Here is a 17,430-nt window from a genome sequence, read left to right on the forward strand (position 1 = left end):
CATGCCAGTTCTGTTGCTAGGAAAGGTAACCTTTAACAAGAGCTATGGCCTCTTCATGTTTTACTCGAAATTGCTCTTGTGAAAATGAGGCCTGATTGTATCTTGGCTCACTAATTCATGCCATGTGGGCCAAAATTAAAGCATTAAAATTTCATAGATATAATATCATATATAAATCATGTCATAAAAACATTTCATTCTCCCATAGACCTTCAAAATTGGCATGCCTTTTTCCTTCAGCTGTTGTTGAAAGTTTGTTATAGCACACAAGTGTTCTTTAAAAGCAAAGTTGTAACACAGTGGCAAAATATTCAGCATTAGCACTTTCAACGTCACCTTGGACACAGTAGTGGTGATGGAGTCTGCAAGCTCAGTGAGAGACCCTGGCCAGCCTAGAGTAAACAGGTCCAGGGGTCCTCTGAGATAAGCTGCTCATTCTTTACACCTTTCTTAGGTTCTCTTGGAGAAATAGAATATTTTTGTTTTGTCAAAGTTTCTTTATTATTAAATTTCACTATGTTACGTGAGTGAAGACAGCAGCCTAATTAAGTAGGTAGTCGACATTTGCCACTTTTCAAAAACTAACAACAGACAACTCTTTTGTCCATTTGTCTTTAAATAGCAGATGGAGACTTGATAATTGTTTCAGTGGCAGAAATACCTTGCCTTAGTTTATTGTCTGGTTCTTAGAAAATTTTCTTTGGCTATGCCTGGATAAGTGGAAAAAAATTATTTTGTCCATTTGAAAGAGTGGAAATTAGAATATCTGTTGAGGTGTTTCTGGGTTGTAAATGGCATGTGTTTTTTTGGCTTGTGGATGCTAATGGATATATAATCATATTTGCTGACTATAAAATCCTTATTGGTAAAACACTTTCATCTGCAATAATCCCCTACTTTCTTGAAACATACTGACTTTTTAAAATAATGTTAGCAGTTTGCAAGTAAGGATTTCACTGTTACATAAACAGCCAAATGTAGTAAACAAACAGATGCAAGAAGTCATCCTACCTTAATATGAAGTTTGTTATTGTTCTAGCAGTTTGAATTTTTGGTTGTTTTCTTGTGGTGCTCTGTTATAATTTCATTGTGATAGCATTTTATCTTGTAGTGTTGAGATGGACACTTTGATCTTTGATGCAAAATAGATAAAAACAATTTTGGCTGAATTTTTGAGATAGGAAAATATTCTGTATATTTAGTATTAAAAATTAGCCCCAGGAAATCTGGAGTTATTGTGATTTTTTTCTCAGGCTGAAATTGACACGGGGACAGACATTTGATAGTGTAGATTTCTTTAACCCATGAGGCACATATTCTGCATGTACATTCCTAGAACACATTTCATATTTGCCACTTATGTGCTAAGATTTGAAAATGGTATGGCTTCCAGACTCAGAATGACCTTTATCTGGCAGTCAGAAACCAATGTTACCAAAGGGTGGAATCCACTTTCATTGTCTAGGAGGTGCCCTACTGGGGGTCTGTAGGTAACTGGGTGATAATTCTAGTGAGAGAGTTAGACATAAAAGCCAGGAAGTTTAGCCTAGCTGTTCTCTCTCTTTACTGGTTTGCCATGAGTTCGTTCCTCCATCCATGATCTATCATTTTAGTCCTCTGACCTCACTGTCTGACCAAGCCAAAGGGTGTGTGTGTGTGTGTTTGTGTGTCTTTTAACTTTGACTTTCAAATAAATCTGTGGGTTTTTAAAAATAAAAAGATATATAGCTTTACTGGAAATTCTGTAAGAGAATAAATCTACCAATTCTTCCTTATCTTTTATTTATATGAATTTCTATGCCTACTACATTATGCCTCTTTTTATATTAGATTGCAGAGAATTCTAGGAACTAAAACACAACCTACCTCAACATATCCATCACCAACATCAACTCCTTGGCCTATCCTGTCCCATCTCCATCATCACTCAAGTCCTCCCAATTCTCACCAATCTATGATTTAGAGGAAAATCCAAGATCAATTTACATTCATATATTAACAGTATGAGAGATGCATCATTAGGTGACTTTGTCATTGTGGGAATATGATAAAGTGCACATATGCAAACTAAAGCAGACATAACTAATAGGACCACTGTTTTACATATGTGGTTCGTTATGCACCAAAATATCATTATGCAGAGCATGCCATGATTTCACTTATACATAGGTCATATTGCACTTTCAAAAAGCAGAAACTCAATATTTTTTAAAAGAACATTTTTCTTTTATTTAAAAGAGTTACTGAGAGAGGAACAAACATACACACACAGATGAGAGAGAAAGAATCTTTGTTCACCAAATGGCCACATCAGCTACACTCCAGTATCACAACACTGGCTCAGAAACTCAGTTTTTATCGGATGACCATAATACCAGTAACAAACTAAAAGATTATCTTGTCAAAATGCAATTCAATCATGTACAATACATTTAAACAAATATAAATACCCATACATTGAGGTTCACTGATGTGCCTTTATGATTTTTAAAATATAAGAAAAATCCTTTTCTCTGTATTTTCTTGCAGTTCATTTGCTGAAGACACATGGCTATTTGACCTTTAACTCCCACAATTTGAATTCCACTGATTGCAATAAATCTATATGTTCTTTATCTTATTGTTTACCATAATTAGTAGTTGTATGTAGACATTTATCATATTCAAATCTGCCCTTTTTTTTGACAAGACACCTACATAACTAGTGTTGTCTATTTAACACAAAATGCAAATATCTATTGTATCTTTTGGAGATGCCTAGGTCTCTTAGTTCATTATAAATTATAAAAGAGGATTATCTTATTTTGTGATGGTTATTTCTGCAAGAGAAGTATTCACTTTATCTGCCTATTGGTTACCTCATAATGTAGAAAGGAGGTTAAATTCTTGGTCTTTTCGGGTTTCCAAAATAATTAGTTCTCTGGCAGTTTTCATAAGTGTTTAATTTTCACCAAGAAAACATAATATTTAAACTTTATTGACATATTGCAATCAATGGTAAATATCTTTCTTATTAATTCTCAAATCATTCCATGTCTAACCAGCACTGAGGACTTAGTCTGGGCTTCTACAAATTCACATATTCTTTTCCAGCCTTAACTTTGCAGTGGTGCATCCCAGGGAATCTGGAAAAGGCTATTTGGTTTCCTTGTCTACTCAGCCTACACTCTCAGTTTTTCCAGCATTCTACATTTCCCACATTCTCTGAGCACGTGGTGGCAAATGGTTGTGATCTTTTTCATCACTTTGTGGCACATGATAGTCACTTGAACACTTAATGAATGAACCAATCACTAAAAAAAAAAATGAGAAAACAAAAAACTCACAATACAACAAACTCAGTGGATGAGAAAGTTGGTACCATATGAGCAGAACAAGAGTGACTTTCATTAGCAAGCTGCCACTTTTGAGGGAAAACATGCCCTGTGCAGTTTGTCACACATTAATTATGACAAACACCAAAGCAAAATGTGTGCTTTGCAGGGTTAAGGGATTTTGTGTTGAGAGTTTGCAATAATTAAATGCATTTGGAGGGGTAGAGATACCGCAGTATTATGGTAGTTTAATTCATTTTTTTTCTAATCTGTGTAGGTGATTTATATATTCTGATTTCCTTGACTTGTTTAGTGCAGAGATTTCATGGAAATAGGTATTCTAAAAGCCACTAAATATTGTTTTTTAATTACCTTACAGCCTCTTAGGAACAAGTAATCCTCATCTTCTTTTATTGGCACTAAAATTCTCTATAACCACCAGCTCCCATAAAGATCATTCTTTTTAAAGCCTTGTTTTTTTCTTAAAGAATGTTGATTTTCTAGATAGATCACTGTAGAATAGAGTCAGGCACAGAATAATCATTGTCATTCAAGTCAGTGCTTCATATTCTATCTAGGCACAGAGTCACCCTAATTGAAAAGGTGCTATCACAAAATTATTTGTTCCCTAAACAGAGGAAGTGATAATTTTGTAATCTGTCATGGATCTGTGTTCACATATACACAATTCCATGTGCACTTATTAAATTCATGGCTATCGAATCTCTTATGCTTAAACCACAGACTACATGCAATTTTTTTCTATATTTCCCCAAAGGTAAATAATTAAATAATTGAGTATTTAAGCTCAAGAAATTAGGGTGAAGCACATGTAATTAATATTTAATGAGTCAAAAATCATTGACATTGGCAGTTCCATGTATTTTGCACCTTTGTTTTGTTTTGTTCTTGTTAATTACAAACATTCACACATGTTTAGTATAACAAAACACAATATCTCTTCAGAGGAGCTTAATCACTTAGTGACTAAATCTGCATCTTAGTCTCCTGATTAGTTTTTCAATTTTCAGTACATTTTCAAAGATCAGATTGTCAGTTTTATTCCTGCCCTGTAAACCAGGAGATGAGTTGACTTTGGCAATTTCTCATTTTCAAGCATTTGCACAGTTACTATTTCTTGACAACAAGTGTTTTTTTTTTTTTTTTTTAAGAAATTTCTTTGTCCAGTTTGAAGGGATTAATTGACATGTTAAAAATACAACACCTCAGAACCGCTGAATCTGCTTGGGCAGTGCCTTTGGAATGTGCTCCACACTGCAGATTCTAAGGATGACTTTAAGTGACCATCCCACATCCCTGGATACTGATGAGGGTAGGCTGCTGAGAGCAGCCCTCTCCACTTCTCTGCTCCCTTCCTCCAGATACAGGAAGAAAAAAAAATTATATATATATATATATATATATATATATATATATATATATATATATATACTGGAAACAATTGTCTCATCTGGTTTCCTGCATTGCTCGAAACTTCAATGAGTCACATCCTTCTCAAACTATGTAAACATGATCAGAAATTTTTTTTAAAAATCCAAATTATAAAATAAATACTTAAGCCAGTTTGACTAGGCCATCTAAATCAGAATATGGCACACATGCTCAAATAGAATGTGGACTCTGATATGTGGATGAGTGATGGCAACACTGTCAGGTAGGGTATTTGATTTTTGTAGAATTCATTATTTTTCAAATGACAAAATTAATACAGAAGAAAGTTTGAATTTAACTTGAACTCCTGCTTCCCACTGTGCTTTCCACATGACTCTGATTTCTCACTGTCTGGTGGCTAAGTCCTGAGATGGAGCAACTCAAATGCAAATGTTTTTTAAAAAAGTGAAGATATTGCTTAGACTTTTATGAAAAAACCTTGGAAGTCACACAGTGTTGTTTAGTAGTTAAAGTAGTTCCAAGCCAAGACAGATTCAATTGGAGAACATAGCCCTCTGTGAGGAAGGAAACTCCAAGAAGCCAGGCACTTTGTTTTTAATCCACTGTATTACACAATGAATGTATCCCATATATAACATAGTTATCAGTCATCAAATTTCACTACTTATAGTGGTAGATCTCTTTATCACACAATGGAAACTACCCCCTTTTTAAATATTATTAAATACTAGAAAATATTTTTATGCTTGTCAGGGGAAAGCTTTCTTATCTCTTCCACCTTTTGTTCCTCCTCTTCCCTGAAAAACAAGCAGGACAGAACAAGCAAACTTCTATTTCTTTCATTTTTAAAAAATTTTATTGGAAAGTCAGATAAATATACAGATACGAGGAGAGACAGAGAAGAAGATCTTCCATCCACTGACTAACTCCCCAAGTGGCCACAATGGCCGGAGCTGAGCCGATCCAAAACCCGGAGCCAGGAGCCTCCTCCTCTAGATCTCCCATGTGGGTGCAGGGTCCCAAGACTGGGTCATTCTCGATTGCTTTCCCAGGCCACAAGCAGGGAGCTGAATGGGAAGCAGGGCCACCAGGACACGAACCAGCACCCATATGGAATCCTGGCACATGCAAGGAGAGGACTTGAGCTGCAAGACTACAGTGCCAGGCCCGCAAATGTCTCCTTTCCTTTACAATTAAACTGCATTTTCTTTTGAATGCCCCTAATGCTTCTTGCTCTTACTAAGTTTCTTATGCTCCAATCATACTTTTCTTATAAACATCAATAGCTTATTCTTATCCTTCTTACAGTGCTATTAAATTTGAACACATACTCCATTTTTTAACATTTTGTTGCTATAATATGATACCACATAAAACTAACTTTATAAAGGTAAAAGATTTATTTTGGTCACAGTTTTGAAAATCCTGGCTCATGCTCAGAGACCCCATTGGTTTGGCTTCTGGTGAGGATGGTGATGGTAGAATGTGTATTTTGGGCAGTGGAAGGATCATGCTACAAGTCTAACAAGTAATGAGCAGCTGGACTCAGTCTAGAATTTATAATGAATCATCTTGCGAGAATTACTTTTTGAGACCATGCCTCCAGTAACATAGGGCTCTCCTAATGTACACATCTCCTAAATAGCATATTTGGATTAGTGTTACACCCCCTTGGTGCCATTAACTTGTGAGTTTGGTATTTAGACTTCTGCCAAACTTTGGGAGCCATATTTTCTTGAAACCACAGTATTTCACTAAATATTGTCCTTTGCTGATTACATTGTTAAAATACAATTTATATATGAAGTAGTTTGCAAAAAAAAATCTATGTATCTATAGAACAGTTCATTAGCTCATAACATTGATGTGTGATTTTTTTGTAAATCTGCTGAGTGCCAACATGCATTAAGCCAATGAGAGCTGAAAGGCTAGGCTGCACTAGATGCTTTCAGGCAGCAAACATTTGTGCCACATATGGTAAATGTTCTTAGCCAGTGAACACTCAAGTGCACCACAGTGAGTTGAAAGTGTTGAGTTACGTGTATTCTATACCCCTTAAGAGTCTCGCTTCCTGTCATGCATTTTTCTGTTCAGGTGAACTGTTTGAAACCATAGTGGTAGGCAAAATGTATGCAAGTGGTATTTCTGAGAGTGAAGCAAAGAAACAGAGGGAAAAATTCATACTGGGTGTTAACATGCAGGGCTTTCTGCAGCTTGAGGAGCCTTTGATGAAAAGGTCAAGGTAACAGATGGTAAAGATCAGCAGGAAATTAGGGATTGGTTTAAGTCCTTCTGACATTCTGAAGGGCATTGTAAAGCATCCATGTGGGACTGACTGACAGTTACCTGAAACAATTCCTAGAAGAAACTAAGGCGACTACATATCACGATTTCAAGTGGTTTTGACAAAAAAATGAAAACATGCCTGCCACTGTATAACACCAGGAATTCATCTCAATAGGATGGTATTCTTTGGCGTCTGTGTGAAGCAGATCCAGTAGGTACTCCTTTCCAGAAACCAAAGCACTACAAAAGAAAAAAAGAAACTTTTCTATATTCTCAGTGAATTTTATTCAGGAAACACTGAATCATAAATGATTTTCCTATGATATGATATTGTTCATCTGTTGATTGAATTGGCTTTAACTTTTCAGATCATTACATTTCAAGATGGGCCTATCCCAAGTTTGTTCAGTGAAGACTTCTGATGTTTTTCAGATATTCTATGAAGACAGTTCCTCTTCCTCACCACTGCTCTCACACAGAATATGCTCATGGTGACGATGAGGACTGTGGTTGTTTTTTATTGGGTATTTTCTGTGCTTGAGTCATGACTGTATGCTTGTTATCTCAGGAAATCTTTACAACAATCCTATGAGGAATTGTGGATGGAGAGGATTATCAGAGTGAAATAACTTGTCCTTGGTCTTAATGTCAGTAAATGCTGGAAGCAGGATAGCAGCTGGGATGATGTTTGATGTTAAATATGACATCAGCTATTCCCTAAAGGTTGTGTTGTGTTTGTAACACTCAAGACAGCAGGAATTAATGTGGCAGAGTGATGGCTGGGTTCATAGTACTGAATGACTGACTGAATGAATATGCCCTGGCACCAGTCCATCCATGAATCCACTCTTAAGCATTTATGAGGCAAAGCTCAGTTTCTCCTGAGGTTTATCTTGTCTTTCACTTTCAATATGTACTGAAAGTATTTTTGAGCTGTGATTTTATAATTAAAAGTTTCCATAAAATCATATCTGTTGAAGAGGCAGCAACACTAAATTATACATTCGTTTTGTTCGGGACCTGGTAGGTCTCATCCCTGCTTTCAAAATGCCTCAAATACTAGCAGCAGTCTCAGACATGAAATTATTCAGTGGACATAACTTAAGTGAGAAAGAAGTTTTGAAAGAGGAGTATAGAAGAAACCATGCATTCCCCTTTAAGTGGAAATTGTCATGAGTCATGCCAGCTGTAGAAAAATGTGATATCCATCATTGGTATCTTGTAACAAAAGAAACAAAACTAAGTTGAAATAGAAGCTTCCAGACAGCTTCTGTTGTATATTGCTACATGTATTTTTCGTTATCACAGGCCAGCAATGTATCAAAATAACTGTGTTAGCCTTGGTCATAGGGTGAAGGAGCTTATTATTATTAGCAAGAAATGCAAGACTACTTTAAAATATTTGTGGAAAATGAAACTGAAAGATGAATTTATTTGCTGCAAAAAATTGAAATTCATGTCATTTTTTCATAATACTAATTTTCATGAATTTTTTTGAAGATTTCCTTGTAAGTTGTTACAAGTCACTGAGGTTTTGAAATCCTTTGCTTTCACAGCAAGCTAACGCCCTCAGCTGACTAATAAACTATGTATATGCCTGAATCAATCTGGATTGATGCTGGAGACTTATTAAGCATAAGAAGAAGAGCATCTTGTAGTCTCAGGCACTTTCATCCGAGCAAGAGCCTGCATGCACACACCAATGCTCAGGGCATAGCCAGACAGACTAGGGCTGGAGGCAGACACCAAATACACACACAGTCTGCAATGAAAAAGAATTATGCATTCTTTTTTCATGTGGAAGAAATGAATAACAATTACTTCTAATCATATTGCTTTTATTCCCTACTATGATCTACAGATTCCATAAGCTCTTCTCCGGTAATGTATAGCTAGCTCTCTTCCATCTGTCTGTATCTCAAAATCACTACAGTACCTTAAAATTAAGTAACATTTTTTCCATTTTACATATTTTTTGGTTAAAAGAGTAATTTTAGGTCCTGATTCTTTGCATTTACTCTGCCATGGAGGAGGAAGAGGACTGAAACACCTTGTACCTCATCAAAAATTACAGTATCCCACTTAAGTTTACTTCACATTTGGCTTCTGATTAGGTTGTATATGTACAAACAGTTCTGTAACTAAAAGTACTTGGAAATCATTCCTTCTGATGAGTCCATCTTATTATTTCAATTATTTTAAAATGATTATATTCACTTTCTGTGGTCACTGCTTCAGTTTGCACTAATCTTCACCCTTTCTGAACACGTGGAAGATGCAGCTTTGTAACAGAAATAGATATTCACATACATTGTATTTTTCTCACAAGTTCAGTATAAACTATATTTGCACCTCTGAATGTTGAGATGTACTATGTCAACACTGAAATTTAATTACTGTGATGGACTTTTTGTCCATGTACCTTCTTGCATTGTGGAGTGAATATTGCCTCTTGTATTTGTTCATTCTCCTTTGTTTTTATAGGAGAGGATTGCAACAGGAACACCCACCTGCCCTTCTCTAAATGAATGAAATAAACTCTGAATTTTACAACTGCTGTTATCTTTCTGTGGTGAAAAATAAATGTTACCTTGCTAAACTCTTTAGATGCTTCCCAATATGTGCTATCTCTCTTCTACTCTGTGATCACTCAGTATGGTAGGAAATGACAATTTTGATTGTATTTGTAAAATACTGTTGAATAATCTGTTGTTTTAAGCTCAGGTTAAGGTAAGGAATTTAGATTTATGTAAGTCTGGCACAGTTTCATTAAGAATCAAAGGCACTTTAATTTCTCTCTTTATGTAACAGACAACATTTTTAATATTACACTCATCAGTGTTTTAATGTTTCTTCAAAATGTATATAGGTTTGTTATTTACTGTCTTTGTCAAATTCAAAGAACAGGAATAAAAGTACCTGCACGATATTGAAACCACTGCCTTCCTGGCTTGTGTCTAATAGTTACGTGGATGCTGTTAAAAATGGATCTATCCATGGTGTTTTTCCTATTCCAGTATAGGATTTTGGTTTCCTTCAAAATGGACGGCATAAATCCCAGGTCTGAAAACTAATAGAATTTCTGCATTTACTTACTGATCCAGAACCTTTCTGTATTTACTTACTGATCCAGAACCTTCCTGTTAGATTGTGTGTCGGTTTGCAGTCAGTGAGTTGGATGAAGCAGTGCTTTTAAACTGAAATGGAAAGATTTCTGTTGTATCCCAGACACCAGATATGAAGACAAGATGGGCAGATTATTAATAGAATGATTTTATATTAGTCATGATAAGTGGAACAAAATAAGCTGTAGTAAGTAGATACAACACCCTAAATGAGAAGAGACAAGGAGAAATGTGTTTGATTACCTGACACTGATTTATCTGCAAGATGAAAGCCTAATTGGGAGTCCAGGGACTGAACGGGTGAATGGCATGAATCCTGGTCAGTGCACAGCAAGTGCAGAACAGCATTGTTGGCTGGTTGGTCCCTGCGGTGATGTTACTGCCTATCCAGGTTTCCTCAGTGCGCATGTATCCAGAACTCTGGTGTGTTTTTGAGGAGCCTGACTAAAGAAAAAAATTTCTCTGGTGCAGGAAACCTCATTTAAGTGATAAGGAATCTGCAGGGCCACAGTTCTTTCTTGACCCCAGTCTGATTGAAGCAGTATAATGTAGTGTATGATTGCACACAATGAATTGGGCTTAACTCCCATTGCTGTGGCTTACTGGTTGAATGACCTTGGTATATGATTTCATCTCCAAGCTGTTTTCTTCATCTGTAAACTGATATCGTGTGTGAATTAGATAAATCATCCAGGCAAGGTATCCAACACAGTTCTGAGCATGCACCAGGCTGTTGATAAGTGGAAGCTCTATGAAGGGCCTGACTTTCAGGCACTTTGATTCACTCTCTTGAATTCCAAGGGGACAAGAGAAAAGGCATGTGGGTGACACAACCTGCAGGCTCAGGTTGGGAAGAGACAGATTCATGGCACGCACAGGTGTGAATAGATTTTGCTACTGGCTTTGACAATACCACCTTCACATAAGCATTCAACAGAGAGGTTATACACAAACAGGTTCTATGCAAGATTCAAATGCAGGTGGAGGCAGCAGCTAGGCAAGGTGCACCCTGGAAAGTCTGATATAAACCAAAGGAAATGGAGCTATGATGTAAGAATGATAGACGGAGCACAATGCCTCCCTCTTTTTTTATACACACCACTCTACCCTTTACCAGACTTGACCTCATCCTACAACTTGTTTCTCTTTGTAGTCAATCTGTCCTTGAACACATCCTAAAAATTAATGATAGAGCCAGTGTGTGCACGCTATTCATGATCAAGAATTATATCTGTCAACATTGATATAACTCCAGAAAGAATAAGGCATTATAACTGAATCTTCTTCAAGAAAGCCATATCCAAATAAAGTACACATTGGTTTCTCCTTTTGTCTCCTCTCATGCATGTCCTCTGATTTCATGTGACAGTGAACACCAGCACTTATATAGTGCATAGGTCACAATGGGTGGGTCAGTTAATATCAGTAAGAATTATGAGCAAAAGAAAATACGGAATGAAATTTCAAAGTTTATAGCACAACAATAATGTACTTGACATTTGCCACAGAGGGGATTCAGAGTCAGCTGTGTGTGCTGATTGGCCATTAGCCTGCTTTTTCCTTACAGGCATTCCCTTCCTTTCCTCCATGCCTCCATCACAGAAAACACCAACTGGCGCCTCTCTTGATTCTGGGTGTTTTTGACCACAATCGAGTACAAGCAAAAAAGTAGAGGGTGAAAAGTCCAAGTCCAGTTATTTCTACCTCTGCCTTCATAATACAGCTGTTGGAAATGCTGTGTCTTCTCTGCCCCATTTCTATGGACAGCCCCTCTCACCATTGCTCCAGCCTTTACTGGACATTCTCCAGGCTATACTGTGATATTCCCTCCTGAGTATATTAGTTTCTGCGGCAACTTTCCCATGTGGCATATATTTGGGTAGCTTCATCTTTCCCTGATGGACTTCAGCTCTTCTGTAATTTGTATAACCAGTCTCAAATATTAAAATCTCACTACTTGAAGTGCTTATTCTCCTTTCTAGAATCACGCTGAAACACTTACTCCAAATGGTGATTTGAATCTATTTCTGCCCAATGAGTCTATAGAATTGGGAAAGCTTAACATGTTCAAGCAACTGTGTGTCTGAACAGGTATGAATAAAAGCAAAAACGTATGAATAATGTTCCAAGATATTTCATCACAACAAAGCAGTCCTTTAGTTTCTAACATTTCATGCTAATAGCGAATGCCTTTCTATTTTTCATTCTGAAGATATTTCATTAGGGCTAAACTAATCTCATATGACAGTCAAGTACTTTTACAGAGATTTAAAAGAATTCTGCTTTCCCAGGTGAAAAAAAAAAAGCTTCTGAAATTTTCCTTTACTCTGAGCTCTCTGATGTACAATCCATGAGTATATCTAACTACCAGAAGACCTCTTCTTTCTCTGGTCTGCAGGCATCTCCTGACCTGTAAGAGAAATGTACCCTAATATATGCTTTGTGAAAGAGAAAACCAGAGGAGTTTTATTAAGTGGTTAAAGAATAAACCTTGCTAATTTTTTATAAGAATTCAGACAATAAGTGGCTTGTAAAATGGCTCATTAAAATAATTCATGTCTGAAATTCAGCATTAATGTAATGCAATGTGTTGAGTCGGGGAACTGACTCCTCAATGCTAAGTGCTTGGCCTCTTGAGTTATATAAAGAGAATACATCTGAAAGATGGGGAACCAGAATTTTTTCTTATTTTTAAAGTAGCTTAAGTCAGTTTTGAAGGTAGCAAAATTACATTAAATGCAGATGATCTGGGCATTCAGGTACTCAGTTATAAATCATTTCTTCTATGACAGCACCCTTTCATGACATCATGTTTTTGTCCTTAGAAAACTTGGAAAGTAGGGAACAACAATGTCCTGATTCCACCTGAGTGTGGTGGCTGGATTCCTGTAATGTTCTTGTAATCCGCTTTGGATTTGTTGATATTTTCCTTGGCACCTGGCTGAGAACCCTGCCACTGGGACTCTATTTTGGAAAAATGAGTCCAACAGCAGCTAAGAGCATGATCAACAAATGTCTTGGAAATTGCTCATTGTTGTGTAGTTTCACCCGTGTGGTACATCTGTTCAAGACGTAGCTCTGTGTCTACTCCAGATTTAAGCTCTATATAGTTAAGACTGAACCTTGCCCAGATTCTGAACAATTGCATAGTAGGACTACATCTCAAAATTTTCAGTTTCTTCCAGTAGGAAAGAATATATCTGTTCTGTAAGATGCTTAGAAAAAGGATTTTAGGAAGTTTGGAAAATAATACAGCCATTAAGTCTTTAATATCTAATTGTCAGTTGTGTGTCCTAACTTTCAAATATCAGATTAATGTTCATGATTTCCAGTTCACACCAGTTCACACTAGGAGTTATGAAAAACATTATCCGTGTGAGAAACAACTGTACGCTTATATTTTCTGTTGTTATTTTCCACATTTCCGTGGTGGGGATTCTGTTTTAAATGCTGAAGAGATCAGAAAGAGACACATCCTCTGTGTGTCCACTCATATTTTTAAAATAGTATTTAAAGTTAATAATTTCTTAGCCATGCTACAATGAACGGTGAGAATGAGCTCATGTGTTTAAATTTTTAAATAGCACTAGAATAGTTCATTCTGATACGGAAAACCAAGACGCAGAAGTGCAGTAGTACTCCCAAGGCTTTATCATCAACTGTGTAACCCTTGGCAGGTTACTTCGTTACACTGAATGTACATTTTTTTCTGAAAAACACAATGCCGTGCTTTGTTGTTACAAAGACTGAAGAAGAAGATTGCTCCTCTGTTCATTATTCAACAACCATGTATTGCTGAATATGTAACAGAAACTAAATCTGCCCTGAAGAAATCATGCTTTTAGAAATAAATAAACAAACAATTGCATGAATAAACATGATTACCAATGAATAACATTTACTAAAGGAAGGAATTTTGTGTTATAAGAATGCATGACATGTGCACACATATATACATTTGCCCAGATTCTCCCTGGAAGCTACTACTCTGAGGGAGCCATTACTAAGATCCCAATATTTTTCATTACAATGTATTTTATTTTAATTCTAAAATTAAAAGGATCACTTTGACATTGATGGACAGGGGTAGCAGTGGGGATTCTCTAGTGATGATCTTGTATTTTGTAGAGGTCAAGAGACTTGTGCAAATTTGTCCTAGGATATACACAATCATCATTTGTTCAGCTCTCCATATTCCAGGTATTACATTCAATATGACACAGACACAAAATGACCCACAGTTTAATGAGTGAAAGAGATACCAACACACATATTACAATGTGTACATGAAGTCAGTAGATTCTAGTAGCACAGCTACTGGGCTTGGCTGCCCCATGGAAGATGTAAACTATGAGAAGACTTTTATTTTGTTTTCTTTTGTTTAAATTGTTGCCTATTTCCATGAGAGATAGAGTTTCAATTTTTTTATTCATTCCATAAATATACTCAACTACTTAGGTAGAATCAAGCTGAAACCAGGAATAGGGAACTCAGTCTTGGTCTCCTACATTTGTAGCATGGACCCCACCTTGGTTTGGCTCAGCTCGACCATTGTAGATATTTGTGGAGAGAAGCAATGGATGAGAGGTGTGTGTGTGTGTGTGTGTGTGTGTGTGTGTGTGTGTGTGTTCCTGGGTCTCCATTAGCAGGAAGCTGCAGTCAGAAGACAGAAGCAAGTATCAAACCCAGACATTCCAATATAGGATGAAAATATTTAACCATTTGACCAAATGAGAGAAATACTCTAAAAGAAGCTTAGAAAGGACATGCATAAGAGCATGTCCAACTGCACTAAATCTGGATGGATCTGAAATCCTGCATGCACCCAGAAAAGTACTTGGTGCAGGGTTTCTAAGCTGTAAATAATTATTTATACATTGCACAGTAAATAGTTCTGTATATTGTGAATGAATTAATATGCCATGCAAGTGGAAGATCAGCCTGCAGTGAGGATGCCAGAAATGTAAACAGGGGGAAAAGGGTGAAGACTTCTATAAAAAGTGAAGCGTATTACATTTTATTTTCTAATCAAGGTGATAAAAAGCAATTGGACTAACATTAGCGAGACGAATGACAGATTGGCTTTGCATTCTAGAAAACTCACTGTGACCACCATTTAAGAGACAGATAAAGGGAAGAAAAGACTTATGGCAAAGAAAAGCAACACCAAGTGATTGCAATTTTTGGGAATAGAGATAATGATGAAGCTTTTAGTATAGGAAAATCAGGGGAATAAATTTGAGGACTATTTCACAGCAAAAGCTAGCAATTGAGTATGAGATAAAAAGAGGCCCAGGAGACAGAGATGATGAGAAAATGTTTCTGTTCCACAGACTGAAGATACTAACACTTGGGAAATGGATTCAGAAGTTGATTAAGAGTTGGCAGATGATGTAAAGGTCAGTGGGGGCTTATTACAAGGTTAGGTGCATAAGGCACACATGATAGCAATGTACAGATGGAAGAAGATCTGGGTCCCTTGTTTAGAACTGGCTAACACAACCTTGGATAGCAGGAGAGGACAGTTAGCGAAGACAAAACATTAAAAGACCTTTCGGAGCCCTCTGTCCTTTTTGGGTTCACTCTTCTTCATCGTGGGACCCTTGGTCATTCCGTCGCTGAAAATCTTTTGATCTGTTTCAAATTCCTCCTCAAACCAAACTCGTATACAGTTTGAGCAAATTAGACATCATGTATTAACATTTGCAAGACCAGAGAACCAGGATAAATATTGAGAGACATCTTGTGTCTCAAGCACAGTCATCTGGAGACGTAGGAGCAGAGGAAGCTGCATTTACCCAACATGGAATGTTGGGACTTGATGAATCTTCAGAGAAGCCAAAGAACATTTCATAACATAGGCAAACTTTTCAAAGGGCAGTTCATTTTGATTTCCATATTAACAAGCATGAGTTATTTTTCTGTGTTCCCTTTTTTATAAAATGTGTATTCAGTCATAGTTGCTGAGAATTAAAACTCTTGACATGAATTCTTCTAATTCCCTGGAAAAGCACTTAAGGCCTCCATTTATTATCCAAATGGAACTTGAGAACAAGAACAGAAGAATTATTGTGGAAATAAAAATAATCAATGAATCATTTATCAGTTTTCCTGCCCTTTGTAAAACAAATTGTAATTAGTATGATGTCTTTGTTGGCAAGCGCTTATCAGAGAAAATACAGTGTAGATGCAAAGGAAGGTTCTGTAAAACACTGTGTTGTTTTGCAGACCTAACTGTGATGTTATCATAATTTTGACTGGCCACATGCTTGATTTTTAATTTGGGAGACTTAATAGCAGCAAGGTCATTAGGGTCCAGGTACTTAGAGCACACTGACTGCCCACATTTGATAACACATTTTTGGCATGGTGAACATTCAGAAATAAGCATTTGTCAAAGATAGAAATTAGACACGAAGTCTCTGATAGCCTTAAACAGGGTGCAATTTTCAAACACTGAACTGGTAGAAGAAAGAAGTTCAACAAGCATCTTTCTAAACAAGATTACCATTTTCTTTCTTTAGTAAGAAATGTATCTTTGATAAAATCTGGTCCAGAGTTTTAGAATAATCTCCCTGACACTTTTTTGAGACTGTTGACCGTATTTATTTTTTAAGATTTATTTTTATTACAAAGTCAGACATACAGAGGAGAGACAGAGAGGAAGATCTTCCATCCGATGATTCACTCCCCAAGTGACCACAACGGCCGGTGCTGCACCACCTGAAGCCAGGAGCCAGGAGCTCCTCTGGGTCTTCCATGCAAGTGCAGGGTCCCGAGGTTTTGGGCCGTCCTTGATTGTTTTCCCAGGCCATAATCAGGGAGCTGGATGGGAAATGAAACTGCCGGGATTAGAACTGGTGACCACATGGGATCCTTTGAAGGCGAGAACTTTAGCTGCTAGGCCACAGCACCAGGCCTGTTCACCCTATTTCTTCAAGAATATTTTCATTCAAATAGTTAATTATGGAATAGCTGATAGTTGTGATTATTATTGGGAAATGAAAAATAAATGAAGCCCAGCCTCTGCTTTCAAAGCATTCATGGGCAGTCTAGTGGGAAGCAGAGGTTTATAAACAAATGTTCCAGTTTATTGGCCTAGACATATACTTATGTTAGGTCACATTGACAGGAATGACAAATGGCTCACTCATTTGGAAAAAGCCATCAACTCACTTATAGTTATCATTGAGAATCATTTGGAATCACAAAGAGCCTGTTATAAATAGCATAAAAAGAACCTAAGACTTAAAGGAACCCTTTTGCTGTCCTTCTATTCCTATTTTACTCAC

The 17,430-nt window shown here is 36.8% G+C and overlaps 1 protein-coding gene across 5 annotated transcripts in view; it reads left to right on the plus strand.

Annotated features, from left to right (window-relative positions):
* ST6GALNAC3 (ST6 N-acetylgalactosaminide alpha-2,6-sialyltransferase 3) overlaps positions 1-17,430 on the plus strand; it is a 578,537-nt gene that overhangs the window by 517,470 nt on the left and 43,637 nt on the right. Inside the window, exon 4 of one of the 5 annotated variants that reach the window (XM_058660871.1) lies at positions 9,498-9,604. The exons of the other annotated variants lie outside the window; for them this stretch is intronic. Within the exon in view, the coding sequence (XP_058516854.1) occupies positions 9,498-9,537 (40 nt within the window). The 3' untranslated portion in view covers positions 9,538-9,604. Of the gene's footprint in view, positions 1-9,497; positions 9,605-17,430 lie in introns of those variants that run through there. 5 annotated transcript variants of the gene reach the window in all.

The sequence above is a fragment of the Ochotona princeps genome, chromosome 2, assembly GCF_030435755.1.
Source record: "Ochotona princeps isolate mOchPri1 chromosome 2, mOchPri1.hap1, whole genome shotgun sequence".
NCBI classification, from domain to species: domain Eukaryota; kingdom Metazoa; phylum Chordata; class Mammalia; order Lagomorpha; family Ochotonidae; genus Ochotona; species Ochotona princeps.